Here is an 11,918-nt window from a genome sequence, read left to right as displayed (position 1 = left end):
GTCGACATCTGCCTTTCCGTGGTTATTTATGGATCTAGTGTCTACAGATTTCCTGCGGGTCACCCTGGAGAAGATTTCTCTGGATGCCGGCTTAGGTCTATGCTGTCAGTTCCCCGGCTTGTCATTTTTTTCTCTTTTCCAATTACACATGCAGGCTTCCTTTAGAGCATCGATTCTAGATGCCAGCCTGGCATTTTCACTCTCTTTTTGCAATATAGGGAGGTGTTACTTTTGCTTTCACTCTTCTTCTCCTGGCTGCCCCAGTTAGAATTCGTTGCCCTGGCAGTTTGTTCTTAGCAGCATCTGCTCATGGCAGCAGAACTGATCTGCCCTAGGCACGGCTGCTCTTGAACTTGGCCCATGAGGCTCTCCAAGGACATTGCATCCATAACAAGGGGCAGAATGCTCCCGTGGGAGAGAGGGATTGTTCCATTTGCATTGTCACCCAAGGAGCAAAGTGCTTGCCCCAAGGCTGGCAAAACCAGGGAGATTCTGGGTTTGGGTCCCACTGAGGTAACACATCCTTGAACTTCACCAGATGGTTTGTGTTTGCACGGGAAAACTCAAGGGACCTGCCTTTGCAGGCTTTTAACCTGCGTGTGTGTGTGTGTGTGTTTGGGAGACATTTCTTCTCCCAGTCCCATGCCTTTGCCCCTTACACGTGTAATATCCTGAGCAATCCCTCCCTTTTTTTCTCATTCAGAGCCTTCCTAAAGCACCACTTATTTTGTGTCTCCCAGAAAAGGCATAAATATAGCAATAACATTGTGATTTTCCCAGGTTTGTACAGGCGAGGGAGTGCACGCCTGTAACCCTGGCCCTTTGCTCCATCCCCTGTTGCTCCCTGCTTTCCACCGGTTGCTGCATCCCCTCCTCTTTGCTGCTTTCGTCAATGATGTGATTGTCAGCTCTTTGGCCAGGAAACCATGTCACGTCGGAGGATTTGCTCTGTGAAGCACCTAGCCCGTTTTGGGGGCAATATCGTCCTTGTCTGACAGTTGCCTTTGAGCTGTCTCTGTGGGTGACATCTCTGTGTCCCGGGCGCATGTCTGTGCGTGTGTGTATGTGTCGAGCTGCTCTGCAAAACACATGCCAGCACGCTGAGGAATATCAACAAAACTCTCGTTTAATAGGCGTTAACCTGAGGATTGCTCTGACAGAGTTTGACAGTCCCTGGACTGCCACATACGAAGACAAAGGAAACCAGATTGCTTTTCTCTGTCAGGACACAGGCGTCCGATCTCCTAGAAAACCTCAAATGATTGGCTAAAGAAAGAGTTAAAAACTCTGTAGTTACTCCTTACAAAATACATTCAGAGATGAGACCTGGTTTGTAAGCTAAGGCTTCTGCTTGCACCTAGATGACTAAACAGCCAAAGAAAAGAGAAATCAGGAAGGGAAAAAAAAAAACCCAATGAAAGCAAACCCCGCAGCCCTGATGTTGCTGTCATTTTCCATTTGGCTATGTCTTTTCCTCAGACACATTAAAAAAATATATTTATTTAAATTTTTCCTCTTCTCAATGTAGTTTGCTTTGCTTTCCTGGAATATAGAGATATATAGAGAACTGTGCACTGATTTCTATCAAGATCAAGAGTTAAAAGCCAACTGTCAAGTAACTAACTATAGAAAAAGGCAGAGTACAATATATGGCTTTTGCATCTAATCCAAAGGGGACTCGCAGATTATGTTGGCAGGGTGGGGGAACTGGACTGCAGTGAAGTATTGATCCGGGAATGAACTGGTGGTTTGGAATTTGCTGCAGGACCACACACAGCTCCTAGGAACTTCGGCTTTGCAAAATGATACCTTACTGAAATACACACACACAAATCCTTTGGTTTTTGACTCCTTTTTTTCCGCAGCAAGAACTCAGAGGCGACAGAGTGTCTCTCACAGCTCCCTCTTGGTGTGGCCATGGATTAGTGTCTGAGTGGGTGTGGGGGCGGGTTGCAGGGAGTGGTCCTGAATTGTTTCCAGCTGGAGTAATTTGTTCCTGATTTTAGCCATCTAAACAGCTCAGCCTCGGGATTTCCTCCCTAAAACTCTCCATCCCTCTCCTCGTTCTCTTGTGCACAAGGCACGGTAACGGCTGATGGAAAACAGAGCAACATCCTTGTTGCTGAACAAATTTCAGGTTAGAGGAGCGACTGCGAACTCATTTCCGAGGTGGGTGCTCAACCCTTCTCGGCAGAGCAGCAGGCTTTGGGAGGAGCGGGAGAGAAGGAGAGTCAAGCAGGCTGAGTAAGAATGGCTGCTCTTATCCTGTTGACTCCAAAAGGCTCCTTGTTGCCTCTCCAGAGATGAAGGGCTTTTTAAAAGGCGGTGAACATCTAGAGTACGAGCTATTCAGCTGCAAGATTTTCAATTACAATTCAGCTAACTAAAGGCCGCATCCTGTCTGCTGTTGCTGTACTGTGGAATCCAAGCCAAATGGGTACCTGATGCATGATTAGCGTAGATCGGTCCAATCCGGACACTGGGGCCTGAACCGTCCCTCCCCCTTGAATTTTGAGGGAGTTTGGATTCACATCTAGATCCAGACTTCACACCTTGGACACACTGAACTGGAACCTCAAATCTGGGGACCCCAGACTCTGGTTGACATGAGGCTCAGATCCAAATTCAACAGCTCTCCAGCACTTGGTGCCCAGCCCCCAAACCATTTGCTCATTTGTAATCCTCCAAAGGACATTGACGTTACCCCTGCTTTACGGCTTACGGGCTGTGGAGGGCAGGGATGGAGGACCCAGCCCTCCATCTCTCCTTCTTGAGAATCATTTTTTCCTCTCCTTCTTTCTGTTCTAATTTTCAGTGGTAATGAATGTCAAATGAGCATGCAGGGGGATCTAATCAGCCTGACAGCTTCAGTGCTAAGCGGCCCTGCAACTACTTCCCCGCCCATGGGTGATTGTCAGCACCAGGGGATGGGTCAGCTGTGAGCGCTTGAGGGAGACCTTGGCTTGCCAGAGGAGAGAGCTGGCGTCTGCGAGGAGGGCAAATGGAAGTGGCTTGTGGTGCCCTTGCACTGACGAAGCAGCAAATATTTGTCTAAAGATAATGGCCCTGTCTGAGATTCTGTGACAAGAATGTCAACAGCCACCGCAGGAGCCTGTCCAGGCCCGGCCGCATCTGCTGCCAAAGCCAGTGATGGGAGAGATGATCAGCATCAGCCAGGCCTTAGGCAGGAGGAGGTGGGAAGGACAATACAGCTGGGATGTGGGTGGGGGATGGGGCACGTTTGCTCTTGTTTAAGCCAGTGTGACTCCAGTGTCATTCCTCAGATTTAGACTCATGTAACCATGGCCCTGATCCAGCAAAGCGCTTAGGCACATGCTTAACTTTGAGCATGAGAGTAGTGGAATAGGCCCAGTGGGACTGTTCCTGTGTTTACAGCTAAGCAGGTGCCTGAAATCAGTGGTTCTCAGCCTCTTCCATACTCCTCTCCACCCCAATGCCCATCCCATTCGGTCAGGACTTCCCTCCTACTGAGTGATCTAAGAAAATCAAGGTGGTCGTGCCCCCCAGGTTGAGAAGCCGTGCATACAGCTAACTATGTGCTAAAGCGCCTTGCTGGATCAGGGCCTGTGAGCTGAATTAGGCCTGGGAAATGCACGGTGAGTTTTACTGTTAATCTCCAGCATTAGCATTACCCCCAAACTCCAAGGAAGGTTATAAATAAAGAAGTAAGTTATTAGGAATGAATGGATCACCGTAAATAATATCAGATGAAATTTTAAATGCCGTGTCTCTGTTCAGCCCTGTTTCAGACTGGAAACTGGAGGCTGCTTCTCCTTCCTGCCATTTCTGAGCATTGTTCGCCACTTTGTAAAGTCTGACAGAGAACGGAAAACGCACCCCGCGTTACAGGAGAGAGAAAACAGTAAAGACAGCAGAGGTGAAGCTTTTCAGGTCGCAAACGCCAATTCACAACAGCACGATCCCCAAAGAATTTAGACTCGTCGATGTGTTTGCCAAGGCATCTTCTCAGCGATGACGGGTAACCATTCTTTTTTCTCATGCAGGGAATTCATTAACAGCTAATAGCAGCAGGTGGATAATTCAAAGAAAGCCACCCACTGGGTGGAACTAGGTACTGGCTGGGAAAACCAAGCCTTTCTGTTCTGGTTAGAGTCCGTTCCCCCAAGTGTCATCTTCATCATCTCGGATAATAGTCATCTGGGACCCCTGTGAGGTTTCTGAGTTTCAGAGCCATGTCCACGGTTTTAATGTAAGTGCTGATCGTTTTTCTCATCTCGGGCGTGTAGGGGTCATATTCCAGTTTCCTCAGCCCCGAGCGCTTAAAGTTTCCATCTTTCTGGCCCTCGACACACAAGAGTCTGTCCTCAAACACCCTGGTGCCCAGGAGGCTCACCATCCTCTTCAGCTGGACAAAGAGATCTCGCTTCAGGTCCTCAAAGTGCACCACAAGGACGTTTTTGCCATACTTCAACCAGTCCAGGGTGTGAGTGGCCCACCAGGGGGCGTAATTCTTAACGAATTCTGGCCATTCTGCGAGAAGCAAAGGAAATCCATTAACAACAGAATCAGTCACAGCATGTGTGAAGGCACTAGACACTATGTAGGTCTCTTGTTTACCAATCTATCTATGAGTAATGTTATTAACATTATGGTGGCACTTTGCAAGAGTAACAATTCCCCTATCAGGACAAAGACCTCGGCCCCTGACCCAATGGGATTACAAAGCAAAGGTCAAATCCTGGTCTGTTGGACGTCAAAGAGACCTCTCAAGCAGGGCTGGACTGATGCATAGGTGAACTAAGCAGGTGCCAATGCCCTAAATTTGGGGGGAGAGGACCCAAACCTGAGTGGCTCTGTGACCCCTATGGTTGCCTAGGGCCCAGTGATGGGTCAATCCAGCCCAGCTTTCAGGCATGCAAGGAAGGCATGCAAGACTTGGTCTAAGTGTACAAACAGGAAGGGTGCAATTAATGTAGGTGGGAGCTACGACATCAGGACTTCATTACAGGGTGAGGTCTTTAGGAGTGGCATGAAGGAGAGGGGGGAAGAAGTGGCACTCGTGTTGACTGGGTCTGGGAGCCTGTTCCAATCCTGGGGACACTGAGGAGGAGGTCCTGGAGCCAGCAGTGGGGGGAAAGAATTGGAGGGAGCTAACACTTATGCCAGGGGGACGGAGCAGAAATATCTGGAAGGCTGGAGACTCTATAAACATATCAACATGGTGTTATGGACTAGACTGTGTTCTTGACCCTGACTCAGGCTGAAGAAGGGACATATGGTCTTAGTTTCCCCCAGCCCTGTCTGATATGCATCCGTGTCTCTTCCCCAATAAGAGTAAGGAGGAGGGACAAGTGAGAAAGGATCGGACGGGAAATGTAGGTATCAAATAACCTGGCTTGTTTTCTCCCTTCCTGCAGTCCGTTTGTATTCCTTTCGTTTTCCTGGAAGGACACGCTGAAGCCCCCCTGTACATGGGGACAGACTCCCTGAAATGTCAGCTTTGTACAGCTGATACCTCCCTTTGAGCCTTAAAGTGAGACCAGCGGTGACACCATGGTATGGCTTGCTCACTGTGTAAGCTTGGCCAATGACCTGCCTTCTCTGTGTCTCATAGCCCATTCTGTAAAAAGGGGATATGAATTATACTGGTTATACTTGCCTAGCTCACTGGGGTGTAACAGGGCATAATTAATGAACGCTCCAATGTGGGGCAAAAATCTGATCCGTGCTATGGCTGAGATTTCCACACTCGATTCCCATTCATTTGAATTGCAATCGGGCATCCAAATCCTTATCCAGTTTGAAAATCCTGGCATGTGCATATAGGAAAATCCTCTGTATCTGGCCCCACTGTAAAATACAGTGAGATCTTCCAACAACAGGCAGGAGAAGTGTGCACATTATGATGATGATGAAGGTGATATAAAATTTGCAGATGACACCAAGTTGGAAGGGGAGGGTGGGTTGAAAGCACCGTGGAGGGCAAGATTCAAATTTAAAATGACCTTGATAAATTGGAGAATTGATTTGAAATCAATAAGATGAAATTCTATGAAGATAAGTGCAAAGTGCTTCACTTAGGAAGGAAAAATCAAATGCAGAGCTACAAATTGGGGAATAACTGGCTAGGTGGTGGTACCGCTGAAAAGGATCTGGGGTTTATAGCAGATCACAGTGCGATGCAGTTGTGAAAAAAACTAATGTCATTCTGGGATGCATTAACAGGGGTATCATATGTAAGACACAGGAGGTAATTGTCCTGCTGTACTCAGCACCAGTGTTCCCTCTAATTTTTTACCTCCATGTGTGAAATTAATTTTGTTATGTGCACCAATATGGAGGTGATGTGTGGGGGAACTTAGCTCAGCACTGGTGAGGCCTCAGCTGGAGTTCTCTGTCCAGTTCTGGGCACCACACTTTAGGAAAGATGTGGACAAACTGGAGAGAGTCCGGAGGACAGCAACAAAAATGATCAAAGGTTTAGAAACCCTGACCTGCGAGGGAAGGTTAAACAAATCGGGCATGTTGAGTCTTGAGAAAAGAAGACTGAGGTGGGGGGTGGGGAAACCTGAGAACAGTCTTCAAATACCTTAAGGGCTGTTATAAAGATGAGGGTGATCAATTGTTCTCCATGTCCACTGAAGGTAGGACAAGTAGTAATGGGCTAAATCTACAGCAAGGGAGATTTAGGTTAGATATTTGGGAAAAGTTTCTAACTATAAGGGTGGTTAAGCTCTGGAATAAGCTTCCAAGGGAGGTTGTAGAATCCCCATTATAGGAGGTGTTTAAGAATAGGTTGAACAAACACCTGTCAGGGATAGTCGAGGTTTATTCGGTCCTGCCTCAGTGCAGGTGGCTGGATTTGATGACTCTCCAGGTCCCTTCCAGCCCCACATTTCTATAATTCGGTGTGATTTTTACTACTGTAAGAGCTGCAGTATTTTTAACAAGCGCGGGGGTGCTCTTTTGTTCATGTCTCTGACAGCTGTGAACTGTCATGTTTCTAAACTTAACGGCCCTCCTTACAGAACTAAACTGATCCCACATTCCTACCCTGTTCAAATGGTGTTTTCTTGCTGTTAATGGCCTCGTTATTTTCCAGTCATGGTTGAGTCACTCTCTGCAGCACATCTGCTGAGGAGGAGTCTTTCCATACAGCATGCAAACTTCATGCATGTCATATGCATCACGACAGGTTTCAGAGTAACAGCCATGTTAGTCTGTATTCGCAAAAAGAAAAGGAGGACTTGTGGCACCTTAGAGACTAACCAATTTATTTGAGCATAAGCTCTCGTGAGCTACAGCTCACTTCATCGGATGCATACTGTATGCCACAAGTACTCCTTTTCTATATGCATCACATAACCTTGCTGACCTTGCCAGATTGATCTTTACCAAAATCTCCTAAAACTGGCTTTAAGTCTGAAACTTCTCTTCTGTATCCCAGTATCTTTTCCCCTTGTAGCTTCCCTCAACTCTGCTGAGATGCTGCTTGCTTCTAAAGTCAAGGGGGCTGACTCACTTTCTGAACACAGAACTGGTATAATTTCCATGACAACAATGTCATGTGAGCTGGAAATCTCAGCTACTGAGGAAAGGTAATGCTTGCCTTCTTTTCACTTCTACTGTCAGTGGCAACCACTTCAAGTCCCCCCCGCCTCCTCCCCTCCGGGCATTTAATCAGCCTCGACTCTGCATTTCTTCAGGCCACTTGGGCTCTCTGGGTTTAATCAAAGTGGCTATTACCACCTGTCACTCCTGAAATTGAATGCAAACAGTCTGTCTAATCACGGAGTTTTGAGGTTGACTTTATAGTTTCAATTCTTTCCCTTGGACAACTGTAAATAAAAATGGGCCCCATGTGTGTGTGTGTTTGAAAGAGAGAGAGAGAGATACTAAATGTGGTGTTTTCTGATCCTCAACACCAGGAGTAGTTCAGCAAAATGGCTCTGAAAGAAATGACAATAGGCCCTGTCGATAAACTTCCACAAAGGTCTTTGGCTGGTGATTGATAATATCTTCAGTGAGCTCAACTAGTCATCTGATTCCTAGGCTCACTTCACGCGCTCCCTACTAAAAATCTTTCCGTTATTCCCAAGGTCTCTCGCTAATTGATCCCCACATTAAAATCAGGTGATAAAAAGGATAATGAAACACCAATAATAAGCTTGTGATTCTGCTGAAACTGTAATACACATGTATCTTATGATGCATAAAAGCTCTGGGTATGTGCTCCTTCCTCTTGTCCTCCTTGAGGAACCAATGCCTGATTAATAGCTTAACTGTATTTAATTCCCCAAAGAATCATTAAAGACGGTATCTGTTTCATTAAGCAGATACAGGACAATTCACCTTGTGTAATCATATCACATAAAACTTTGCTTTGGAACCACTCCAGGGATATCATAAAATTAATGTCACGGAACAAAATACTGATTTCAAAGAGCCTTCAGCCCAGGCTGGTGAAAAGCCCAGCTGCAACCAGGAGGGAAAGAAAAGATCAGCAGCTATATTCAACAACAGCAGCAGCCAGGAGAAGCCAAGCAAGGTCTCATCCCCTCACATGCAGTTGTTCAGATAATTCTGATAGTGCCTTACATGCCCACTGCATTTGCTCAGACAGGGAGCTGCCATACTTCCATTTTTGAAAGTTGGGTTGGTATCCTAGTCACAGCGATAAGCTCCCCTTAGACGGGTGGATGTAGATTCCTCTGCCACTCACACCGGTGTAGATTTGGGCCACTGCAGTGAGCTGAGTCACTCCAGTTCCACAGCGTGGTGTGACCAAGGTCACAGTCTGGCCCGTTCGACTCAACGGGCCTAGAAGTCACTTGCTGAGTGAGAGGTTCATAGATTGTAAAGCCAGAGAGGAGCTTTGCAATCAGCTAGTCTGACCTCCAGCATAACAGAGGCCATAGGACTTCCCTGAATTAATTCCTGTTTGAGCTAGAGTAGATCTTTTAGAAAACTACCCAATCTTGATAAGAACCCACCTCAACTCTTGGGAAATTGTTCCAATCATTAATTACCCCCACCATTAAAAAATTGTCCACCTTATTTGCAGTCTGAATATGCCTACCTTTGACTTCCAGCCCTTGGATCTTGTTACATCTTTGTCTGCTAGACTGACATGCCATTATCAGATGTTTGTTCCCCATGTAGAAACCTATACGGTGTGCTCAAGTCACCCCTCACCCTTCTCAGTGTTCCAAGAGTGACTGAAAATCACCATTCATGGTCCAGCAAAGCCCTTCCACACCATCTCAGGTTCTAGTCTACTCAGACATATTTCCACAGGTGAGGCCAAAGCACCTTCTTAGGGCAGAGCAGGTCTTTGGTCAAATCCCATTGTTGGCAGAGGGGAATTTGTAAGTCAAAGCTTGAAACGGCGGAGGGGCTTTCACAGAGATTTCGGCCGCACAAAAACGTCACCTTGCTGGGAGTCAACTGCTGGTGTATTTCTGTGAAATACATATTCACCTAATTCAGAGCTGGGTGGAAAAAACTCATCATTGGCATGATGGCGCTGATTCAGGAAAGCACTTAGGCTCATTTCACGCAGGTCCTGAAATGCCCTCCCTGTTGGCACTCACAGCCTTTAGGACTGGATTGGCCCTGGGGAGTGAGCTCCTCTTTCAGCCATTGCGGGGGGGTCCCTCTTTGGGGCCGACTGAGCCATGTTGGCGAGGGAAGTTGCAGTAGAGTGACATACAGAAAACAAGAGGAATCCAGTCTCCAGGGTCTGTCTGCGCTGACCAGTGCATAGACAGAGCATACGATGCTTGGACATGATGCAGAGATCCTTATGAGAAAAGTAAAAACCAAGAAGATCCTGTTTCTATTGGTCATTTTCATATCCAGCCAGTTAGGCCTTTCCTTTGTTTGCTTTTAATGATAGGGAACAAGGTACCAGTGGCAGTCCCTGGTCTGCCACTACATACAGACACACATGATTTGGATGCATAAATGTAGCCCCATGGTGAAGGGTTAAAGGTAGGCTTTCCTGGGGGCTAGCTCAGAGGGCAAATGCCATGGAGGATGACTTTAATTTTAAATTAAAATTAATTTAATTCATTTTAAATTTATGCTTAAAATTAAAGTCATGTCTGACATGAAATAAGTTGGGTGTCCATAACTCAGTGGCAAGAGAAAGGCCAATAGCTCGGTCAGGAAAGAAAAACAACCAGTGTCCTACGTGTGGCCAAACTGACAGTCGCGGCTGAGGAAAGGCCACGGATTAAGCTAGCAAAGAAAATGTAATCATCTCTCTCTTCCCATGAAGAGTCGCTCCCCCTTCCTTCGGCCCGGAGGCCATGGCTGTGGGAAGAATGAGCAATGCTACAGCTGTCTGTGCCGCACAGGAGGCTGCGTCGATAAGGGACTCCCATTCTTCGGGATTTACGGGGAAGTAACAAAATGCTGGCTCACCCTTTTGTTTTAATCTATGGCTCCGGAGCATTCCAGACAAGAGGCCTCTTAAAAGGGTGAGCGGTATCTTCCTCCACCTTTCATCTTAGGGACTTATCTGGCCCCCTTCACTGCAGTATCTGAGTGCCTCACAATCGTTACTGTTTTTGTTGCACAAGACCCCTGTGAGGCAGAGCCATGCTGTTTTCCCCATTGCACTGAGCGGGACCTGAGGCACAGACAGGCTAAGTGAGTTGCCCATGGTCACATAGGCAGTGTTGCCCAGTGGATAGTGGACTAGGACCCACGAGCCCTGGGTTCTATTCCTGCTTCTGCCATTGGCTGGTGGCAAGTCACTTCTCCTCTCTATGCCTCAGTTTTCCCATCCCTAGAATGGGGATAATCGGATTGGCCCTCCCTTGTAATGCACTTTAAGCTCTATGGATGAAAAGTGCTAGATAGGAACAAGGTATTATTGTTATTAGTCTATTGCAGGGCAGGTACTTGCACCAAGGTTCAAAGGTTGTTATCCTCAAGGAGCTGGTTCCCATTCAGGATAACAGCCCTACCACTGCTACCAACATATGGAATTATTCCTTTCACGTGGTAGAGGCTTGTGCTTTAGTGGTTACACAGAGCGGCGGGCAGGAGCCGGAGCGGGGACATGCCACTGCTTCCAGGAGCTGCTTGAGGTAAGAGCCGCCTGGAGCCTGCACCCCTGAATCCCCCCCGTGACCCAACCCCCTTCCCCAGCCCTGATCCCCCTCCCATCCTCTGCACCCCTCAGTCCCAGCCTGGAGCACCCTCCTACACCCCAAACCCCTCATCCCCAGCCCTACCCCAGAGTCTGCACCCCCAGCCAGAGCCCTCACCCCCCTGCACCTCTGCCCCAGCCCGCAGCCCCCTCCTGAGTGGTCAGCCGTATAATTTATGGGGACCTAATGGTACCAAGCAGGAGATCAGGAAATGGGGGGCAAGTTTTTCACCACTCTCATTCCGTTGCTGGAGAGGGAGACTGGGCTGGAATGTGAGCTGCCAAGTGAGAACTGGACCACAAAACCGCAGGGCCCCAAACATGCCTACAGCTGACCTTGGCTGATTCTGCAGTTAGAATAGTTTGGAGAACTAGCTGGTATATTTCTCTCCAGCCTTTCCCCTTCAACCCTTCGGGGAAACAATCACTTGTAGTAAAAAAGAAAAATCTGCGCTAGTGCCCCGACTCCAATTCCCTCTCTGCCTCTCTCCTTTCCACTGCAGCAATCCTGAGCAGAGATTAATAGAACACACATGGATGCCAATTGCAATGAAAGCAGCCTTTCTTCACTGCACTGTTTCATAGTTATTGACAGAACCATAACTCTGTAATATTAGGTCCTGTGTTTCTAAACCTGCTCGGCACTAAGACATATTTTCCCATTTTTACTGGACTCACTGGTACTCTGGCACTTGGAATCAGCAGTGCGACTGCCTTGCAAGTCCCCCATTGAACGGGGAATGCTTTGGGACAGGTATCCAGGAGCGGGCAAAGC

The 11,918-nt window shown here is 47.5% G+C and overlaps 1 protein-coding gene across 1 annotated transcript in view; it reads right to left on the bottom strand.

Moving 5' to 3' along the window:
- Positions 1 to 4,153: 4,153 nt before the first annotated feature.
- The window catches only part of WSCD2 (WSC domain containing 2), a 74,906-nt gene continuing 67,141 nt past the window's right edge, over positions 4,154 to 11,918 (bottom strand). The window contains exon 8 of the mRNA XM_077835005.1: positions 4,154 to 4,512. Within this exon, the coding sequence (XP_077691131.1) occupies positions 4,160 to 4,512 (353 nt within the window). The 3' untranslated portion in view covers positions 4,154 to 4,159. The remainder of the gene's footprint in view (positions 4,513 to 11,918) is intronic.

Source organism: Eretmochelys imbricata, chromosome 15 (genome assembly GCF_965152235.1).
Source record: "Eretmochelys imbricata isolate rEreImb1 chromosome 15, rEreImb1.hap1, whole genome shotgun sequence".
In the NCBI taxonomy this organism is placed as follows: domain Eukaryota; kingdom Metazoa; phylum Chordata; order Testudines; family Cheloniidae; genus Eretmochelys; species Eretmochelys imbricata.
Note: the sequence above shows the minus strand (reverse complement) of the source record. Positions and strands in the feature narration are given on the sequence as shown.